Below are 23,240 nucleotides of genomic sequence, written 5' to 3' on the forward strand. Positions count from 1 at the left end.
AATAAGAATGTGTGCCTTGATTGGCTGAAACGACTATCGTTTGTTGTGCTGATAAACCCATAGAAAACTGAAATATCTTCCTGTCCTGAGAAATAGCACCACTGGGGACGAATTCCAAGACGACGCTGTGAACGCCAAAAATAACGAGAAATATTCTAGGATCTTTCAAATTGTCTACCTAAAATGCTGAAGCTTCACATTTTCTCACCACGAAAGAAAAGTCGAGGAGGAGATGTTACCACGTTTAGACTTCAAGAGATAGGATCTTATTCGGAAATTTATAAGAAATTCGATCTTATTCGGAAATTTATAAGAAATTCGATCTTATTCGGAAATTTATTGGAAAGTTTGTAGACCACTCTCAAATCAAGTGGTACAGTTTTTTTCCATTACAAAACAGATATAAGTAATTTAAAGGAAGATGCTTCCCCGACACATCACCTGTTAAATTCTATTAGTCCAAACTGACTGTGTATATGGATAAGAGTGAACAAAATAATATATATGTGAACGGCGGGTTACCAAAGAAATATCAAAGCAATCTTCGCAGTAATGAACACTTCTCACGCATATGATTTTTATATTTTCACAGTCATTTATTCATCCCTTCACGGGTTTATTACGAAACATCATGTTTACTAACTCCCAGTTTGCTAGTTAGCTCAGTCGGTAGAGCACTGCACCAGTATCGCAGAGGTCGTGGGTTCAAAACTCCCGTATAGGTCTGATTTTTTTGTGCCCTATTTTGACTACTGTTCAAGTATTGTGCATTGCTGCGAAGATTGCTTAGATATTCATTTCTAAACCCGCAGTTCACATATATGATTTTCATATATTCCCAGGCAAAACAAATAATGTTGATAATGATAACAATTATAATAATGATAATAATAGTGATAATAAGAGGTATGGTAAGGGATGCATATATTTAAAGCAGTCTGTCAGTATCTCATTTGACAGCCTGTTGACAACACAACTAAAGAAGCAAGAATGAATTTCAAGTAAGGACTTAATCGGAGCTTAAAATTATGACAACTTTTGTGGTTTCTTTGTTCCCTCTGAGGAATCCACTGATACACATCAGTTGCTAGTCTCCTTCGCAACCGTTGTTTGGGCTCGTCACGCAATGCTCCCTCCCCCACGGCTGCGAAGGAGACTAATCAGTTGTCAGTATATACTAAAAATATGGATAGCGTCGAAAGTGGGCTCTGATTGGCTACTCAAACTGCCGATATCCTTTGTTAGTATATACTAAAATAGTGGATAGCGTTGAAGGCACGCTCTGATTGGCTAGTCAAACTCCGAATATCCTTTGCTATTTACCTCCAAGCAACTCGGGAAAAATTGGAGTCCCGGTTCGCATCCGTGACAAGCGAAGAAATCACTCAAATTAATTTTTGGTGGTGTATATATCTCACTGTTCTAGTATATACTGAAACAACTATTCACCACCGAGCAAAGCGCGCGGGATTTGCATCCAAAAATATTGGAACCGCTGTAGGATAAATTAGTAAAAATAATCGTTTTGTGCTATATTATCTCACTGTTTTGTTGTATTGAAACGACTATTCACCTTAGTGCTGGAGGTTAGCGGTTATTTACCTCATCCCTTTGTGGCTCAGCAAATATCCGCCATTAGCCACTTCGAATTCCACGTCGGCGGTTAGTTTTTAAATAGGGACCTTAAGCAGTCAGGACTGCGACGCCAAGGAAAACGTCGATTAAAAAATTAATTTCTACTTTTAATTAGAATTTAGAAAATGGCTGCATGTGTGTACCATCTCATACGGTACCACAACTCATCCTGAACATAACGTATTAAAGTAGCGTTGAGTTGCAAATGAAAATTGAAATAATTTGTATAAAGTAAAATTTAAGCTAGCACCAAGCTATATGCGAGATTTATTTTCAGCAAATCACATAGTGTGTAACTTAAGAGTTAAAGAATTTACTATTCCAAGATTTAACTCTATTAATTATGGCAGGCATTCCCTTAGGTATTTAAGACCTGTGCTATGGGCTAAGCTACCTTCCCGTAGTAGGACGTTGAATTCACTAGCGGGTTTTAAGAGGACAGTTAGAGGAATGGATTTGAAAATGTTAATGGACGATGGTGGTGGCTGTGTGGGCTGCTTGGTTTGCAGTGCATGATTCTTAGTGATATCTTAATTAGGCTCAGACTATTCCTTTCCCCCCACCCCCCCCCCCCCACGTCTTTGCAGTGCATGATTCTCAGTTATATCTTAGTTAGGCTCAGACTATTTCACTCCCCCTAGCCTAATTCTGCTGACCACAAATTTTATGCTATTTATTCGTATATTTTATGCTATTTAATCGTATATTAATACTTCGTTATTTATTATTTTATCTAAATTGTCTTGTTGTGTCCTTACTTAGTGGTTTTATTACTGCTATTTTATAATTGACACATAAATAAAGTTCATCATCATCATCATCATCATTTGCTGTTGCGGTTTCGGTTCGCAGATGACGCAAATTTTGCTAATTTCACGTTATCGTTTTGCAAAGGACGGCTGAGAAATGTACTAAGTTTTAAAATACACGTGCTGAGCTATTGTTCTGCTAATTAGATCTATTGTTTTTCCAAGTTCTCGTTGCCGTCGCCGTCGTGGTCTGCTTAAGGTCCCCAATTATCATCCGTAGGTTACAATTGGTTCAAATCCTTTTGAACCTGAGTTTTTTACTCTTTTCCAATGCATTTTTATCAGAGAGGATCATCTGTAACTTGAGGGTGACTTTAACTTTTATAAGGCACTTAGGTGTTATCAAATTGAAGATGCTGCATTGTTGCTTTGACGGATGTAAATATCTTACTTGTAATTGGCTACAAGCACGCTCCTAATTGTGGCTATTTTTAGACGAATTTGTGTTCTAGTGACGTTCTGTTTACGAACATTGGTTTTTATGTTTGCGATTGTGTTATAACAATTTTTGGATTCAGTTTGTGGATGAAAGTGAAAATTATCCAGGCCTTGGTTTCAGTCATCCTATTCATCCTCGGGGCTCCACGGATTTGGTGTGAATCCCGCAACCGTAGAGTGATGCACTGGAGATAATTTCCCTTTTTTTGTTTGTTTGCTTTTTTATTTATTTTTTTTTGTTTTTGTTTCGTCTTTTCTCTCCCTCTTGAATTAAAATATTGCAGTAAAATTTCATGTTATACGGTCAATAGAGTACTTTTAATGTGTCAAAGAACATGATTGTTGTTTGGGTCAATTGAAAGAAATGTACAGATTATCGAGTCAAAGATTTCAGGTTAAATACTCAAAATTCCAAATTGATAACTCCTTTCGTTCTCTGTTCATTGCGTGCTAAATAGATTATCTATGCTTCAAATTCAGCGACCACTATCGACAGTCCAAGACGGTTGTTTAGGCAATAGAGAGCGGCATAGCTAGTCGTCTACCTTAGAAATAAAGTTTCAAATTATTATCATCACGCCTTATCTGTGTGGCTCAGACAAACGTAACAAAGACCGATTATGGGACCTTAATTTACATGTTATATTTTCAATCTAACAATGATCAAAAACACTTTTGCAATGCCTCAGCAAAATCTGAAGACTTTTCTGCGCAGCCATAGCTTAATCGTAACATGTTCCGAAGTTAAAATATTTTTCCGACGCTTAGACTACAAAAGAAAAAAAGAGGGTGCGCTATACTTGAAATGAAAATAGAGAAAATTTAAAAACACAGCGGACACTGCGGTAAATTTTAGAACTAAAAGCGCTAACCTTGCTCCACTGAACGGAATTTGACCAAGATCTTTTCGTAGAGGTGAATCCCTTTAAAATTTGAGGATCATTATCAATAGCTGGGAACAGACCCTTATATAAAACTACCATGACAGTTTATTCAAAACCCTCTTATGTAAATCATCATCGTTACACAGCGACAATATAGAGGTACAAATATAAAACCCCTGGATGTCAAGTACGGTTCTGACCTTCACGATCGACGATCGATATCAACATCTGCGCGCAGACCCCTAGATGTAACATTTTACCATCGCAATAAACAACTGGGCACAGGTTTAACATGGATGTGACATTTTAAGTTCAATTAATCAATATCAACATCTGGACAAAGAATACGCACTGTATGTAAAGAGTTTCGATCAACACAGACTCCTAACCGTAATATACTAAGATAAGTAGCAACATCTGCCTACAGCCCATCATGTAAGACACATTGATTAAAACCCATGGATGTAAGAAACAACGAACAATATCAACATCTGGGCACAGCCCCCACGTGTAAGACACACTGATATAAACCCCTGAACGTAAGGAGCAACGATCATTATCAACCCCTGATTGTAAGAACCCCTTATTATAAGAACCTCTGATTGTAAGAACCCCTGACTGTAAGACCCCTGATTGTAAGAACCCCTGATTATAAGACCCCTAAATGTATGGCAATCTCTGAGTTGAAGGCTTTGATATTGTTGTAAGGTATGAATTAGAAGCCCTAACATAAACCAGAAATTTGCAACTCTTTTTTTTTATGTTTAAGGTGGACGGCCGGGCCCCGATGAAGGGAGGTGCAATCCCGCCGACCTACATGTTCTAATCCCAACCCATTGGCTGGCGTGCAATGCCTTAGGGATGGGGACCACCATAAACGAGGGTCACCAGACGCCAAACTCGCTGGGGAATCGAACCCCACCTCACTTAAAAATTACACACTCACTCCCAAAAATTAAACACACACACTCGACCTAAACTTAATTATGTACCTAATTTTGTACTTAGTTGTTGTAGATACTAATTAAGAGCCCATGACTGTAAATATCGAGAATCGCTGGCCAAGCTGAAAAATCGAAAATTCTGATAATTTTCGTGGAAAACCCTTTTAGGGAGATATATTAGAAAAAAATATTTCAAAGTCTGAAAAATCAAATGTTTCCGAGAAAATGGGGAAAAACCAAAATTCGGGTTTTTACCTAATTAATTCTGCAAAAAATACAGTAAAATTGAGCAACTTTAGCGTGCTAGTACTGAAGGAGGATGTTTCGTAAGAAATCGGGGATGTTTTTACTTGAAAATATAATTCATTTGATTTTTATTTATGGCACTTTTAGGAGCTTTGGCTTAATTTTAAAAATTACAAGATTTTTTAACAAAGTACTCTCAAACACTTGTTGCAAAAGGCGAAAATTCGAGCAACTTCAAGCCTTCAAAACGCGTCTTGGTATGTGAGAAATCATGTCAAAATGCATGCTCTCACAAAGTTTGGTCCCTATACTCAAATAATATGAAATAAAAGATTTGGGTAGTTCAGAAAAGGGTCGGAAAAATACAAGAGTTACGACGCAATATGGCCAAGGTCATGAATTTGCATGATACAAATCAGTTCTAGAAATCGTACTTGAGAGCTACGAAGTAAACAAGATAGTCAAAGATGGTTAAAACAATTATTTGATATGGAAATGATATGAAATTATACATTAAAAAATCCATAGTCATTGCTGAAGAGGGCTGTAAATTGATGTGTAGATACGAAATTTTCTGTTAATTTGAATTGCACAAGACTTTGTTAGTGTTGACTCGCTATTTCAACAGCACTACCTGCACCTAACTATAGATAAGGGCCGCTGTATATTTCACCATTTTTGTTGACTAGGTGTTTATTATCGACAATATTCTTTATTAAATAGCAACGTTTTCTGCAACTGCGATAATATTTCTTTTGAAATATCTTGCATATCTTGAAAAATGTTGTGTGAGTGAACAAAGTCACGCAACACCGCAAGCTTCTGCTGTGTAGTTTTTCAGCTAAGATAATAACCCAACTATTTTTTATGCCATTTACTCTTATCTTTTTCGGAAAAAGAGCCACATTTCTGTCAGAAAAATTGATAAAAAGGACTTATGTCACGGTAACAATTAGACCGTGTTGCAGTCTGGGCGATAATTCTCTATGAGGTAATCACGGTCTTTTTCTTAAAGGTAAACACGTGCGAGGTTTTTCACAGAGCTTAAAAATAAAACGATGTCATTCTGTAGCTTTGCTTCTCTTCTTGGGAGGGGGGGGGGTGGCTTGTGGTGCAAGTTCTGGGATTCGTGTAGTGACTAGAGTTAGACAGTCTCGGGGAACGCGAAACTGTTCCCCCAAGCAAAAGAAGATTAATAAACAACTTCAGATTTTATCCTGGTGGAATGAGGGTGTGGCAGACATTTGATAAAGACCCCGGCAAATGCATCTCTTTGGAAGGAACAAATGGTAAGCTTTACGTTAAACTCTCTTTCCATTTTCTAGCTCTAATGTAGCATGATCTCTCTTTAGTTTTGAGACTGAAAAATTCAGCGAGGGAAAGCTTGAAATCAAGACCACTTGAAAACATCAAACCTGGCGCCAGTTTTTGTTATAAAAATTATTTGAAGTTTTATTTTTTTTTTAATTTCGAACGCTATACTGGAAAAAGAAACTTTTACTTCGTTTAGGTAGCAGTGCACAAGCTGCACCTAACGCTATTTTCGCTGTGGGAAACGTACCAAATCTCGCTCTGGTCAATTTTTAGGTGTGTTTGATTTTGTCGTTAATCATCTTTCATGCTATTATTTTCCACAGAGCGCCATTACCAAAATATTCCCTCGGCGAATTTAAAGAGATCGCCCCAAGGAGAAAACTTAAAGAGCCTACTAAGTGAAGCCTACTGGCCGTGAAGCGAAAGGTGATGTTCAAGTGTTTCCACGTCCAAAAGAAGGCGCCACGCGTAGTTTCCAAAGGCATTCTTCTCTGGAAAAGCATCTCGCGTTCGGAACATGCACAAAGACGGTTGAAAGGGAGACATTTCTTGATAAAGCGAAGGTTAAATATGCCGCAAGGCTCGAGGGAGGTTCATGTTCCGTACCAAATGTTCCTCTACCTCCTGAAACCTGTCCTCGTAGCACTGAAGGCTTCGCTTTCAAACAAGTTAAGAAAGCTTACCTGTTTAACGAAAAGCAACGAGAATATCTGATTGTTAGATTTACCATCAAACAAGAAAGTGGCAAAAAGGTCGACGCGGAAATGGTTGCAACAGAAATGAGAAGAGCAAAGGGATCGAAAGGGAAGCGCTTGTTCACTGTCTCCGAGTTTTTGGTGACTCAACAAGTAGCTTCATTTTTTCCAGAATGGCACCAAAAGTGAAACAGCAGACAGCCCTCTGCGCACAAGCTGTAACTGAGGAAGATCTGGTTCCTATGGAAGAAGAGTTTAATTTGTCAAATATGCTAAGGGGTCTATTTTTGAGCAGTTAAATTAAAATGTAACCTGGGGTTGATCAGAGAAAAAAGACATCTTACATCGCTCTGCTCGAAGACCTTGTTAAATGCTGCTCATGCAGTGCAGTTTAACAGGCAAATGGCAAAAGGCTGCATCAAAAAATATTGAGTTTTATATGAACGTTGATATAAAATGGGGGCCATGGAGCATATTTTAGATCGGAGGAGCTATTTTAGTTCACGCGTAGTGTGAGCTCATTGACACCAACTTATCAATGAGGGTCCCGGGGCCTCCTTTTGTCTGTTTCTTAGTACGCCTTTCGTGGTTCAGAAAGACTGCTAGGTAGGGTGTCCTGGGATATGCTCCCCCCGCAATTTTTGAAATCTAGAGCTTCTGAAATCACCGGAACCGCGCTTCAGTCCTAGGAAAATTTGTGAACTTTTTTTTAATTACAAAGATTAAAATAAATAATAATGATTATAATAAATTGTTCTTGGTGGGGCAACAGCCCACTCAACCCCATAGCTCCGCGGTCCCCGTCTTAAAGACGCAAACCGGAAATGAAAAAGTCCCCTTCGAACTGCACTTGGCAGTCAGCCTGAAGTCAAACAGGATCAGGCCGGCGAGATGTTGTTCGATAAAGACTCATTAAAGAGTTTATACAAATAACTTAAAACGAGATATATAGGACTGGATGCTTTAGAATGGAGTTTTGACGAAATAAAGGATTGTGTCCGCTTTACTCGGCAACTTCACCTTTGATCCAACGTCACAATTGTCACGAAATTGAAACATTTTGCTTTTCCTCAAGACAGTATCGAGATAAAAAACAAAAACCTGATTGGCTTGAATAAGAATTAAACGCTATTAAATACTGGTCATTATTCTTGCACATTTTATGTTGAAGCCGTCAAAAGAGCCCTTTCTACACAAGAACCGTTAGGCGGTACGATTTCTACAACTGATTTGCATCATGCAAATTCGTGACCTCTGGCCACAGTGTGTCGCAAAGCTTTATGTTTTGCCGGTACGTTTCTGAATTACCCAAATTTTTTATTACATATTATTTTATTATAAGGACCAAACTTTGTGCCAGCATGTAGTTTGACATGATGCCACACATACCAAGACACGTTTTGAAGGTTTAAAGCTGGTGGATTTTTCGCTTCTTGCAACAAGCATTTGACAGCACTTAGTTAAAAAATCATGTAAATTTTAAAATGAACCAAAGCTCCTTAAACTGCCACATATAAAGGTCACATTAATTATACTTTGAAGTGAAAAAACTCCCGATTTCTTACGAAATAACCTCCTTTAGTACTAGCACGCTAAAGTTGCTCAATTTTACTGTATTTTTTGCATAATCAATTAGGTAAAAACCCGAATTTTCGTTTTTCCCCATTTCCTCGGATACATTTTATTTTTTAAACTTTGAAATTTTTTTTTGAACATATCTCCCTAAAGGAGTTTTCCAGGCAAATTATCAGAATTTTCGATCTTTTTAGCCTGGCCAGCAATTCTCGATATTTACAGTCACGACCTCTTAATTATTTTGTTTAAATTCTTTTAGGATATTATCCTTACAAATATGGTAAAGCTCAAAAGCAGCATTAAGCTCAAACTGTTCAAACACAAATCTGGGGTCCGTGTACCAAACAGTAATATCTTTACGAGCACGATGAGGCAGATAATTAGAGACAACAATGTCCGCCAAAAAGGCAAGCTGTTCCTTTGGAAAAGTACACAGCTTCGGGCTATTCGAGAAAAGGGGGAGAAGTCTTGAGCTAGTGACTGATGGCTTCGTTAGATCACTGGCCATTTCTTTAACAGCTAATACAGCACCTCTAGGGAGGGAGGGTTGGGCCTTAAGAACCTTCTTACTAACTTTGCCACCAGCTCGACGACGAGTAACAGAAGACCAGTTAGCCTCAACAGTGGGATTGGGCTCAGCAGAGCCCACAGGGGGACTGTTCGTTTCCTGACTGACAGATGGTTCAACAGCAGAGCTAGCGAAACCATCGACCGCGGTTACGACAACTAAGTCATATGGTACTGGAACATCGTCACCCCCGTTGGCCGTAGGCAAGGAGGCAAAACGATCTTCACTTCCCTCAGAGCCTGCCTCGGAGCCAGCCTCAGAACCTGAGACTGAAACGACCTCTTCATCCCCACCAGTTATCGGATCGGCAATAGGTTTAGAGCCTGTGACCGCAGGTACATTCGTAACCCCAGGTAGAGCACCAGCGGCTACCGTGCGATTTATGGCAAAATGCCCTTCTTGATGACACTTAAAACACTTGCCCTTAGAGGGACAAGCTGCAGCCTGGTAGCCGACCTTGCAACACAGCCCACATCTTAGGGGTTGGCCCCTATACCATATCTTAACACGAGTTCCCCCAATAGATATGAAACTAGGGATCTCCTTCTGAACAATCATTGAAACCACCCTAGAGCCTGTAGACACTGAAGGCCTACCAGGCCATACTTGATGCCGCACTGACTTAACAATACCGTAACCCGAGAGGGCTAACGAGATGGCTTCGTTAGGAGCCTCAAAGGGAAACCAGGAAACAATAACTGTCGACACTTGAGGGGGGGGGGGAGGGGGTGGCAGAACCACCTTACACTCCACCCCATCGAGAAGTACTGTGCCAAGTTCCTCGAAAAACAACTTAGCGACCTGACCACCTTCAACAAATGTGACTCGGGCCACACGCCCTGGACACGCCTGAATAGCTGCAACCGCGGCTGGGACTCACGGTCGAAATAAGCGAGTAGCAACTCAACAGCCTCCGGAGAAGTCATCCCCTCAGGGAGACGTCCACACTCCACATCAATAGTCCTATGAAAGGACAAAACCATCACGAAGCTCGGCCCCAACCAACAGACAAGTCTGAGGGATGGGTGACCAAGGCCAAGGCAAAAAAGAAAGAACCACCTGCCCAAGATGAAAAGCCCACAAGTTTTCCCTCCCGGCAGGTACTCACTTAACTGGAACTAAGCCTCTAAAAACCACCAAAACCAAACCAAACTCCACACCACTAGGATGAGGAGCCGACACTCACCAAGCAAGGAAAAATCCCACGTCAGGTAAGTGGGTCTCGTCAGTGCCAACTCTTGCAACTCTTTTTTTTTATGTTTAAGGTGGACGGCCGGGCCCCCGATGAAGGGAGGTGCAGTGCCCGCCGACCTACATGTCTAAGCCCAACCCATGGCAGGTGTGCAATGCCTTAGGGATGGGGTCCACCAGAAACGAGGATCACCAGACGTCAAACTCGCTGGGGAATCGCACCCCACCTCACCTAAAAATTACACACTCACTCCAGGGAAGAACGCACTTACAATAATAATAGCAGACCAAAACGATAATAATAGCCCCTAGCCAGCCAAGGGGTGGCACTGGAAAAAACCAAAACAATAATCATAGCCCCTAGCCAGACAAGGGGAGGCACCAGAAAAAACCAAAACAATAATCATAACCCCTAGCCAGCCAAGGGGAGGCACAACAAAAACCAAAACAAACCATTACAATTTAACGTAAGGATGGAAAGAGCCATCACAAAGCATGAAAGAAACATCATGACTTTTTCTTAGCCGAACGACTTGGATTAACCCTAGTAACAGCCGAAGGGCCCACAGGAAATTGAGGAGTGCCCGGGGTCCTCTTAGCTGGACGGCGCTTAGAAGTCGAGGAGGTAGAGGGCCTTTTGCGTTGGCCAGAGGCCGGTGACATATTCACATCCTGAGAGTCAACAGTGTAACCCCAGTCCTGAGGCTCATCTACATTAGGTAAGGTAGTATTTTCACTATTTGTATTAGGTTCGTTTGCAATTTCATTAACTAAGATAACTTCCCCATTGCCAGCGCTGGCCTTATTGTTAATTATATCACTACTTGTATCGTTAATTATTTCACTACTTGTATCATTAATTATTTCATTATTTGTACTACTTAGGATATCACCATTGCTCAAAATACCCTGAACAACCGACGAGGTGACACTAGCAACTTCATCCAACTGACTGAAGTGCTCGTCATACAATTTAACACCAGACTCCGAGGAATCTATATCACTAGAGGGAACACTAGCCCCTTGACCAGACACAACTACAATTGGGTCAACAACATCCTCATTTAAGTATCCTTGAGGATCAAGTGCGCCCTGCGAGGCAGGAGGAAAGACATCACCACACTCCATCGCAGTGTCCACAGGCTCGGGAGGGATGGGGTCAGCAACGTTAACATCCGAAGCAGAGTGGGCAGAACCTTCATCAACTGAACCAGCTGGAGGAGGGGGAAACAGACCACATGTGATTTTTTTTCTATCGATTGAACGATCGGCAACCAACCAAAATCAAGTTCATTCAAGTTCTATCGCTGAGTCCTTATGTGCATAGGCGTACGAAGAGAACCAACTAGCTAACTAACTCTTGATTAGCTCTGGGCTCACATAGACCTAAAACGGTTACATGTGGTTGTATCTGGGAGAGCATAATGCTTGCTATTTCTTAAGATATTGCGTTACTCACTATTTTACCATTTTATGACAACGGAACGCGAAAAGTATGCCACGGTAAAACACTTCAGAAGAGGACACAAGTAAGCCTTATACGATCGCTAAGATATGCTCAGATAAGTCCGCAGGAACTATTTCGTACGCTAAAAGTTAAAATACTAGAAAATGAAATGATAGGGGAATTGCCAATTCCTTATTCGATGGTTTACATTTAATACAAGCGGAAAGATATATCTGGAATATAATATATATCTGGAATATAAGAAGTGAAGAGAAGCTGGATTCCAGTCCTCGTCAGATATTTTCCTAGCCTATAAACTTGACAGTGTAAATACAAAACAGACAAACAAAAATATATTTTCCCAAACATATAATAACTTGGATTTTTATTTCTCATTATTTCACTGACGTACATCAAGTTACAAATGATTTAGAAAGGCTATCGGCACAACTTCAAAAGGAATTCACAGTATAACACTGATTTGTAATATAAGACTAAATGTGGCCTCATTGATGCCTCCCATGTCCTTCTACCACGACTACTCACGAAAAAATACAAAAAAAATTATCTGACGACCGAGTTCAGAAGAGTGGAGGTTGATATCGGACATAAGTATACTTTAAACGTAGTAAAGCGTTTGTAACCCTACACCGCATTCGTTATTTCTATTTAAAATTTGATCATTTTCTTCAAAAAATTATTGCTGAATACTAATATCTCCACCCATCACCTGGTTGAATGACGTGAAAGAATATTTACATGTTAATTTCTTCGGGAAAATATTCGTGTGCGAGTTCAAGAACTACGACTACCAACATCACTTTCATTTCAAAACAAGAAATAAAATCCTTGCGGGTGAAATCAGTTGTATATATGTGGCTACTCTATTTTACTCGGTCTAAAAGCTAACCGGCCTTAGTATTGTTTTCATGATAGCTTTAGTCAGCACCACAATATCGCAAGCGACACGGATGCGATGGAGGCGTACCACTGATGTAATACACAAAATATCCGTTGCAATTCCTTACTTGGATGTTGATGGACCAATCACAACATCCTCCTGACCAATTAAAACAGACCTGCCTTGTGACTATACCCTCGCTCACGGTAGGATGAGACCCGTTCAACCAGCCAGTGGCATCAGTTCCACAGCGTTTAGCTGGGACGCATGTAGCAGCCATTTTATTTCCGGCAGCTCCCTGGAAACGAAACCAATTTGGACCGAGTGAATTGTCGCACAAAGAACCTCTTGAGTAATTCACTTTCCTGTTGGCATCTGTAAGACTTGTAGTATTTTGACATTCTGAGGAAGAAAACAGATAAATGCACAAGTAGAGGGTTGTAGCTACGCTGCTTTGCTGATAGACTGGGATCAGTCCACCCTGAGTTCGTCCCAAGGGTCAAAACAAAATCAGCAAAACTGAACTGTTAAAATGTATGGTATAATTAACAATTATTCCACGAGCGCGCTTTGGATATGAGATGATAGATAGCCAACGAGGCGCGTAGCGCTGAGTTGGTTATAATCATCATATCCAACAAGCGCGAGTGGAATAATTGTTTTATTAAAAACGTTAAAAAAGAATTATTAAATTTTATTAAAGTTTTAGCTCCTTTTTAATTTTAAGCTGACACGTACGCTTGCCATATTTGTAGATTATGGTATATTGGCTGATATACCATAACGGCTAAGCCGAAATTCTAGAATTCCATTATCCAATGATTTAGTTTTTAATATATATCTATAAAGTGTGACTTGATTTTAGTAGAACGGTGCTCAATACATAGAAGTAGAGCGAAGTATATATTGTGGGAGGAAAAAGACAAGTAAACTACAAGTTCATCCCTACAAGCCTGTTTCGTGGTCGCCCACTCATCAGGGGATTCTCATTAAATCCCCTGATGAGTGGGCGACCACGAAACAGGCTTGTAAGGATGAACTTGTAGGTTACTTGTCTTTTTCCTCCCACAATATATATATATATATAACTAACTGCAGACAGTACTGTTTCGGCCTTCTGGGCCTCATTAGTGCAGTGCTAATGCTAAGATGGGGGAGAACCGAGACGGTCACCCCAAACGACCCAACCTTTGTGGTATCGTCTAAGCCATGCCAGAGTGCTCAAACTAGAGTAAACCAGCGAGCATGCGCAATTGCAACGGCAATGACTCATCCTAGATAGAGTGCTCAATTTGGACATGAAAGCAAAGCTTTATATATCATTAGACGTTTCGTTGTGCAGTATCGCTGAGCATTTTTACTCAGTGTTTTTATATTGACTCTCCCTACGAGTTCGTCAAAGTATGGCGTGCAACGGCGAAACTCGTAAAAATTCTGTGATCATAGACACCAAAACGTTTTGTGAGATACATGTCTTCATACATATTAACAGTTCAGTAAAATGTTATTGACGTTACTGAAATCTTTTTTCCTCCAAGGACGTAGCCAGGGGGGTCCAGGGCTGTCCGTGATCCCCCCTTGGTAGGCCTTCTTTAGAGCAAACAACCTACAATATTCAGGTGGTGAAAACGCCATGACAATATCTTGGCCGAAAAAGCCATTGTTGAAAAGCCCACTTTTTTAATTTTTTGTTATTTTGTGAAGTATTCTCGTCAACGGCTCTTGTATTTAGTTAATAAGGGCCTTCATGCCGCGATAATACGACTGAGCCCGCTGATACACGCGGGAGAGCAGCGGTGTAAATGGTGAGTAGCCTCTGTGACCACCCCTTTGGAAAATCCTGGCTACGCCCCTGTCCTGCGATCGAGAGGAAGTAGCTTTAAATCTTCACTCGCATTATCTATACTTTGGTTGAGAACAAAATATGTCAAAACAACTAAACTGCTCACAAATCACTTCCCGCCCTCCAATCCTACACAATGAAAAAAAAAATTTTGTTAATGATAATAATAAACAATTTAACGTGAAGAAACACTTAGCTAGAAGCTAGTTTACAGGTTTTCCACGAAACAACTAAAATAAATAATTCAAATTGAAAATAACATTTATTAAGAATCCCAACTGGCCAAAGGCAAACCAGTTGGCTATATTACAAGCATGGCCGAGGATTCGAAACTCTGGGCTACTGTGAAATAAATTCAGGTAGTGACCAGGGCGGGACTTGAACCGGGGAGCGGTGGATTGCAAGACTGACATGCTGACCACTCGACCATGCTGCCTTCGCCAAGACGAAAAATGTAAAATACTATTGGTTAAGCAAAAATGCAAACCTCAGGTATCGTGAGTTACATTCTTTTACATCACTGCTAAGTAAAAGAAAAATTAACTGACCGACTGACTGTACAGAGCAACTTGTCCTTCCATCTCCTTCGTAACCATGGTTACAAGAACAGTTGTATGAACCGATAGTGTTTACACATGTAGCTGTTCCACTAAGGCAAGTATGAACACCAGCTGCACATTCATCAATATCTGTGAAATATAAAAAGCTACCTGATTATCTTGTACACTTCTAAGTGCATATTTGTCATAGGCCCCCTCCCCCATCAAATCTTAACACCTCTAAAAGTTTGTTATAAATCACAGCGTTGAACCAAATGGATAATTCGCATATACTCTATCCTTTAAACAGTTACCTGTCTCGCATTCGTGGCCAGTGAATCCAGAAGGACATAAACATCGATATCGTCGCCTCGTAAAACCCGACTGACAGGTTCCGTAGTTCTTGCATGGGGATTGAGCACAAAAATTCTTCAAGAAAAAAGGTTGAACATGAATAATCTGCTTAAGAGAAATGTGCATAACTTAGAACAACCACTGCTTCAAGCAACCAATATAAACTAGGATAGGATCAAGTAAATAAATACATAAGGAGCCGGTAAGCAGCTCAACGAAACCTCTTAATCTACAGTCAACATCCTTGCCAGGAGGACATTATGTCTTCGATCTGTTACTACGTTCAAGGACAAGTTTGAAGGAAAAAGTATTTTAATCGTTTTAGCTTCTCTTGAAAGGAATTTCCCATGATGTATGATCTTATGCTCTTTACTTACTCTTGCGCAAACTAGTAAACTATTATAAAATCCAAAAAATACTTTCATAAAATCGGTGAATAAAAAAAGCTACTTGCAACTATAAAATTTTAAGCCGACGAAACAATTGCAAAAGAAATAACTTATAGAGGTTCTTCGTCATTGAATAAAAAGATGTATAAGAGTTTTTTCTATTTAGAATCGAGACAAATGGATCACTTTTCTAAAAGCCCTAAGCGTCCTCCAAGGTACAGAACAAATGTCTATTGGTTCTTGCTAATCTACGAAGGGTACTCGATGGCGCTATCTATAAGTAATACATGGTCCATACAAAGTCCTTTCTAAATATGGCTATAAAGAGCATCCGTTCAGCTCTCATTCAATGCTAAAAGCCAAGTAAATGAAAGTGATAAGTAATCGCTCGTACCTTCGTTCCATGGTACACGTAGTTCGTTGTTTTCACCAGATCGTCCTCATGTTCTTTACCCGTGGAGTTATTCAGTTCACAGTTGTGTGCCTCTGCTCTATTTTTCCCCAAATAAAAGTTAACACTGACACAGTTATGGTCCAGGTAACAACGATATTCACACGTGTCTCTGTCAATCACACTGATGTCTGCTATGGTGTGGTTAACAAGACGTTCTCCCACGAAGAACAGAGTCGATGGAAATGCTAAGATACGACATTGATCTAAGAATGAAATTAATAAAACATCAAAATGAATTGGTTCTACCCCTTGAGAATCTCCATATGTCGTTAAGCAAGCTGTTTGAACTGGAGATAACAATACGTATATCGATAATTCCGACTTTTCCCCGGATTCTATATGTTAACATTGAAATACCCACCTTTATTTTGAGACAGAATTTGCATCCTATGCCATCAGTGGTTTTTCCTAATTGGTAAGTTCGCTCGATTATTTGACCTCCAAAAGCTTATCAACCGTTACTCAATAAAACTGTAAACTTTATTAGGAAGTCCTGTGTTTACCTAGCGGGCAATCGACAAGCTATTCAAGAATCAAAATTGAAAACTCATCAGGTATCTTTCGAACAGAAGTGAATTATAAACAATTAGTAAAGCCCACACCTTAGGGGAGTTAAATATTTCATAACTCCTGCTAACATTAATTTATTATTTCAAATGGAAAAACTAGTATGATTTTTCCATTGGTGCACACATTGTTTTTAAACAAGAATTTCCCTCACCTGATAAGAAAGGTTGTTTTCAATAACAGTATCAACTATCTCTTTATAATCAAGATAGCGGTCATAGTTTTACAAGATACACGCGAGTTAGTAAGAAAAATGCTACCAAATTTCTCGAATATAAAGGTTTACTTTTCGCTCAGAGGTATCAAAGCCTTTTCATCACCGTTTCAATACTTCCAGTCCCATGGGGTCTCTTTTGAATATACTAGAGAAATACAAACATAAGTGGAATGTGAAAGACCTTACGAGAACTCTGTTGGACAAACTGGGGATAAAATCAGTAGTGCTCAGTGGGGTACTTTCAAAGGCAGATATTTTTTTTAAACGAAGTGGAAGAATATGTTTCCCTACAGAATCAAAAAATTTTGTTATAGATTTGAAGTCACTGTATCAATTAAGTCTTGAGAGACTTATGTTCAGTCTTTACACTTTTGCATACCGAAGTTTTTTTTTTTTCAATAAACTGTTGAGGAGAAGTTTACCACACGAACAGACACAATGTTGAAACTGAATTTCTAAAAACAAGAAAGAAATGTTACCATCATAGCAGCATAAAACTTGCCCAAGGGGAAGAACCAAAGAGATTAAAAACAGATGAAGCAAAAGTACCATGTTCTCAGAACCTGGCCAAACAGGAACCTCAGCTCGGGAGTAAAAGAAACGTTTGGCAAACCTGCTATCTAAACATTAACTGCTGATTGAGACTTTAACAAGGCTTCTTACTTTAATCCTCTGGGGGGCCTGACAGAATATTTGCTGTGTATATATTTTTTTTTCTCTCTCTCTTTTCTTTTTTTTTTTTTTTTTTTTAACCTGTTATATTATATTTCACCTGTTATATTATGGCCTTCGCATTTCCGCGATACATTACATTTTTGTTTTGAATAGACATTTTGACTTTCGTTTTCGTCTTATTTCCGTTCACAATAATTCCAATTAATCCTCCTTTCCTACTGCCAAAAGTAAAATCTTTATTTACAGGTGTTGCATCATCAAACGAAGGAGGAAAACATTTACACGAGAAGACAAAACATGGAACCGCGTAATTTCGACACCCGCTGACTCGAAAGTTCCAGAGAAGGTGGAAAAGAATCACGTCATCTACAAATACAGAGGTCAGGAATTGAAAACCCGCGTCAAATAAAAGAAGAAAAGGCAGCGTTTTCTAATCATCCAGAAAACATTTTATTCACATTTTACTAAAAGAATCTTGGAGCCAAACCGTAGATAGAAAATTACCTCGTAGGCCGAGTAAAAAATTAATTACCTCTTGGCTGACTGGTAACCAACAATAATCTCTCGCCGAGTCATTATGTGGATAGAAGCACGAAGAGGACTAACTATCTAACCAACTATTGATTAGCTCTGGGCTTACATAGATTTAAAAAGGTTAGATGTGATTGTATCTGGGAGAGCAGAATGCTTGTTATTTCTTAGAACATTGAGTTACCCACTATTTTACCCTAAAAGGACAACGGAACGCGCAAAATATGCCACGGTCATACTCTGCAGAACGGGGCACAAATACGGACGTAAAGCAGAGGAACACAATGGCCGCGTTGAGAAATTCAATCTTTGATATTTTTTCTCTTTTGCGCACGCCTTATTCGATCGGTAAGTGACTGCCAACCCAATAACAGGTTCTACAAATGGCAGCCACGTTGAATTATTCAGACAAAAATATATTTTTCAAATATTTGGTAACTTTTTTTTTATTACTCATTATTTCACTAAAGTATATCAAGTTACAAATAAAGGCTATCACAACTGCAATGGGAATTTACAGCGTATCACTAATTTGCGGTATAAGACTAACGACGGATTCATTGATGCCTCTCAACTACTGCTGTCACGACTAACCACGAAGAAAGACCAAGTAAAAAAGAGTAAAGACTGATATCGGACATGTGTACACTTTAAACGTAGGTAAGCGTTGGTAACCCCTACGCCGTGTTCGCTATTTACATTTAAAAAGTGATTATTTTCTTCAAAATTTGTTACTGATTAACATTTTCACCCTTAACTGGGTTAAATAACGTCAAAGAAGTTTTACACCCTGATTTGTTCGGAAAAATATTGTGTGCGAGTTTAAGAACTATGACTACCAATACCCCTTTCATTTCAAAACAAGAAACAAAATCCATGCGGGTGAAGTCAGTAGTATATTTGTGGTAATTCTATTTTACTCGGCCTACGAGCAAAACGGACTTCGTATTGTTTTCATGATAACTTTAGTCAGCACCACAATATCGCAAGTTACACGGATGCTCTGGAGGTGTGCCGCTGATGTTATACACAAAATATCCATTGCAATTCCTTACTTGGATGTTGATAGACCACTCACAGCATCTTGATGACCAATGAAAACAGACCTGCCTTGTGACTATACCCTCGCTCACGGTAGGATGAGACCCGTTCAACCAGCCAGTGGCATGGGTTCCACACCGGTCAGTTGGGACACATGTGGTAGCCATTTTATTTCCGGCTGCTCCCTGAAAACGAAACCAATTTGGACCGAGTGAACTGTCGCATACTGAAAGACTTCCGGAGTAAGTTTCTTTCCTTTCGGCATCTTTAAGACTTGAAGGATTTTGACATTCTGAGAAAGAAAAGAGTCAAAACAGCGATATAAACAATGCCTCATTATTGTTTGTGTTAATTTTTTTCTTTTCCGTTATTTTTGTCAGTTCCGTTTGTATTTAACCACCGACTTTTTCGAATGCTCCTTACGTATTTTGATCGTTTCAACATTCAATCCGGAATGGTTGAAAATTTTCTTCTATCATAAATTTTACTGGTTCATTATCCTACTACTGTAATATTTTCTCCCCCGATCATGTGCGTGGAAAAGAGCTTTGAATCTTATTTCGTATAAAAAATTATTCATATTTCTTTAAAAAATAAATTATAGATATCTCAACGAATAAATACTCACGACTCATTCTCACAAATCATTAACCCGCCCTCATCTAAAAAATGAAGAGCAACAGTCTCGTAGCAGCAACTCAGGTCAGACGAAAAATTCTGAAATAGCATTTTTATTGTAAGTCGGATCCTTTCATAGTTCTTGTAAGAAAAAAAATCAAACTGACCGGGTGACTGCACACTGTAACTTGTACTTCCGTCCCCAACGTAACCATGGTTATAAGAACAGGTGTAAGAACCAATAGTGTTTATGCACGTGGCTGTTCCATTGAGGCAACCGTGAACGCCAACTGAACATTCATCAATATCTGTGAAATATAAAAAGGCACCTGTCCATACTGTACACTTCCTGTAAGTCATTTCTACGTGTGGGTTTAACATTTTTTTCACCAGGGCTCACCAAGCAAAAGAAATAGACTGATATCAAACTGGTTTTGAAAAGTCTAAACACAGTAAAACATTTTTTCCATAAAGGAAACAAAATAAATTCCTTTAAAATTGATTTAAGATATTTTTGTTGGGAGAAAAAAGCTTTAGGAACGTAGAAAGTTTTATCAGTCATAAACTTCCTTGTATCGGCTTATCTTAATTGTAAAACATCTTTGTCGTCTGTGCCATTTTTACGGTACCAGTACGTAATCCAAATGGATTCAAAAACTTACTTTTACCATGACAGAAAAGTGTGATAGGTGCTTAGCTCGACTCAAACATTCTATCCCAGTTGATCAAACTATATAAAGTTAACTTGAATTCGAGACTCCCTTAATATGGAAATGTATGTAGTAGCAATTATTGTATTACAAAACCTAATATTTTAAGATTCCATGATACTTGTACAAAAACTATACGTGAAAAAGGTCAAGGAACTAAATAATGAAATCCACACGTAGAGCTGATTCGGAAAGTATAGCAAAAGAGATGGGAATGGGTATAAAATGTACCAATAGCACATCAAGAGCTCTATCAAGAGCCATCCTCGGATGAGCCACTGATGGCCTGGATCGGAAGTCGATAGAAAGAGTCGTGGTCTAAGAAAGCATAGAGGCAGATGAAGAACAAAGACAGGCGATAAGTCAACTTGTAGAGGAAACAGCTAATAAAAACTAGTGGTGCTCTCTAACAGGGAAGCCTTCTGTGTACCACACACAAAAATTAAATAAGTTCACTGAAAGTAATCTGCACATATAGTCCTTACAAACACATTATTTTCTCCTTTTCCACTTTTTTAGAGACAGTCTGCCCCTCCGGTCCCCCCTTGTGCAGATCACATAATGTTAGCGACCATGTGCTCAAATCGTTGTGCGTTGTTTGTGCGTAGGAAGGTTTGCTTTTTTATTGTCTTTTGATGCTCATGTTCGGTTTAGCTTGCTGATGGACAAAAATATGTAAGTCGTCGCTTTGTGTGTTTTTCTTTTTCTTGTAATTCAATATTTGTTTCAGTTTCGAGTCTAGCCTTCTGTTTTATGTAATTTGTTGCTGTACCGAATGAGAAGATTGCGTCCAGATTAAACATCTCCAGTTCAAAACATTTAGTCTGAGATTATCTTCAACACACTTTTCCACTCACTATGACTGAAACCATCTGCATTTTTATTTAGGGAGCAGCTCTGAGACTTCGAGATAGATGCAAAGGTTATGGCATCAGTTTCTTTTTCCAGTAACTCTTGCTTCTTTTAGATAGAGGTGCCTCCTGAGTAGAGATTCCTAGTACGGAAGGTTTCAATTGATATTTTTTCCAATAGCTCTTACTTCTTTTTAATAGTCAATTGTAAATTTTACGTGTGTTTGTTTTTTTGTTTGTTTGCTTGTTTGTTTGGTCGGTTGCTGTTGTTTTTGTTTTACGTTTGATTAGTATTGTGTTTTAGGCTATAAAAGAAATATCAGGGTTACGATTTAAATTGACGAGGCCCTTGCGCTAAAAATTTTATCATGTCTTAACTTGTCCTTATCCTGTACCGTGTACAATGTGTTTAACTCGGTTTAGCATCTCACAAACATCATGTCATTCATCCTCCTTTCGTATAATAAGCAAATGAAGAAGCCTTGACCTTACTCCGTTTTCTTGTAAAGCAAGCAAGAAGCGGCTAGAGCATAAAAGAAGTGTAAGGGGTGGAAATTTGGCAGACGAGTGTTCTTCCCTACTTCTTGACTGCTCTAAACGTTTCCTAAGTGCTGTACAACAGAGCTGAGCGCAGTCAAGGCTACTTTATCTGTTTTACAATAAAGAATCCGTGTTTCAGTTTTACTAGGGAACGTTACCTTACAATCTAACTGAGCGTAAAAACCTTCCAGGGCTCTGACAGCGCATTTCGTTTTCTCTTTGGTCATTCTCGTCAATAACATCAATTACGGCGCTTGGCATGTTTAGAAACCTTTGTTTGGTTCATCTGTTGCTACTTGCAAGCTCGCTTGTTCCGACATTTCACTTACAATAAACGAAGAAAACTTAGAGAAAAGTCCAGGAAAAAGTCGAACATTGTCCAAATTGCATATTTCCTGATGGCTTCGCCTCAGCTCCAAACTTTACCAATGAAAAGGTGAAACGTTTTTCCCACTGACTGTAATTGAACTCCGGTTTACCTTCGTAAGAGTAGCTGGGTTCTGGTGATACTCTTCTCTATATCTAGACTCACACACATTTTAACAATTTTCATGTGCCTTGATGTTTTCTCACCAAATATTGTCTCGACTATCACGTATCATCAACCTTGAACAGAAATCTATATTGACAATACATAGATGAATGCATTTTGCAGTGAATTTTAAATAAAAATCAATTGACCGTTGGTTCATGGTTAGCGTGCGTGTATCGCGATATGGATGCACGTGGAATGTTTTGATAGAAGAGGCAAAGCATTCGTTATTCGTCATGTTTTGACAAATATAAAAAACCAGGTCGAGGGTTCTGAATCTGTTAATTCCGATGCTTAGAAACCTTAGATGGACAAATGTTACCTGTGCAAATCCTGCCATCGCCATTAAATCCAACCTTGCAGCTGCAGTTAAAAGAACCTTCGGTATTGTTGCACTCAGCGTTGACATCACATTTGTGGATATTGGTGAGACATTCATCTATATCTGCACAAATATTGAAGTCAGTTTTAAAATAAATAAGCTAGCAATGAAGAATGTTCAAAAGTAACGAGTAAATGCGCTGTTCTAGTCACCAGTGCAATTTTCATCATCACCATCAAATCCATCTTCGCAGCTGCAGTGAAAGGAACCTTCAGTATTTATGCACCGAAAATTCACACCACACTTGTGGGTATTGGTCGCACATTCGTCTACATCTTAACAAGAGAGAAAAACATTTAATAAAAAGTTTAGTGCAAGTGTTTATTTCTCAACAAATTGAATCTATCATG

The 23,240-nt window shown here is 39.1% G+C and overlaps 2 protein-coding genes across 3 annotated transcripts; both read right to left on the reverse strand.

The window, feature by feature from the left end:
• Positions 1-12,114: 12,114 nt before the first annotated feature.
• LOC148737218 (uromodulin-like) lies at positions 12,115-17,695 on the reverse strand. Of its 2 annotated transcripts, none has more exons than XM_088749056.1 (5): positions 17,490-17,695; positions 16,167-16,429; positions 15,344-15,458; positions 15,039-15,179; positions 12,115-13,049 (listed from the first exon to the last, which is right to left on the reverse strand). In XM_088749056.1, exons 1-5 carry the CDS (start codon positions 17,560-17,562, stop codon positions 12,685-12,687), a joined length of 957 nt encoding a protein of 318 aa, XP_088605182.1. In that variant the 5' UTR covers positions 17,563-17,695; the 3' UTR covers positions 12,115-12,684. The 2 variants fall into 2 exon arrangements, with proteins under 2 accessions (XP_088605182.1, XP_088605183.1); XM_088749057.1 differs by lacking the exon at positions 17,490-17,695 and adding an exon at positions 16,588-17,461.
• Positions 17,696-17,729: 34 nt separating this feature from the next.
• LOC148737219 (uromodulin-like) lies at positions 17,730-23,075 on the reverse strand. Its single transcript, XM_088749281.1, has 4 exons — positions 23,064-23,075; positions 22,831-22,990; positions 20,043-20,183; positions 17,730-19,549 (listed from the first exon to the last, which is right to left on the reverse strand). Exons 1-4 carry the CDS (start codon positions 23,073-23,075, stop codon positions 19,182-19,184), a joined length of 681 nt encoding a protein of 226 aa, XP_088605407.1. The 3' UTR covers positions 17,730-19,181.
• Positions 23,076-23,240: the final 165 nt, after the last annotated feature.

Source organism: Stylophora pistillata, chromosome 2 (assembly GCF_964205215.1).
Source record: "Stylophora pistillata chromosome 2, jaStyPist1.2, whole genome shotgun sequence".
Lineage (NCBI taxonomy): Eukaryota > Metazoa > Cnidaria > Anthozoa > Scleractinia > Pocilloporidae > Stylophora > Stylophora pistillata.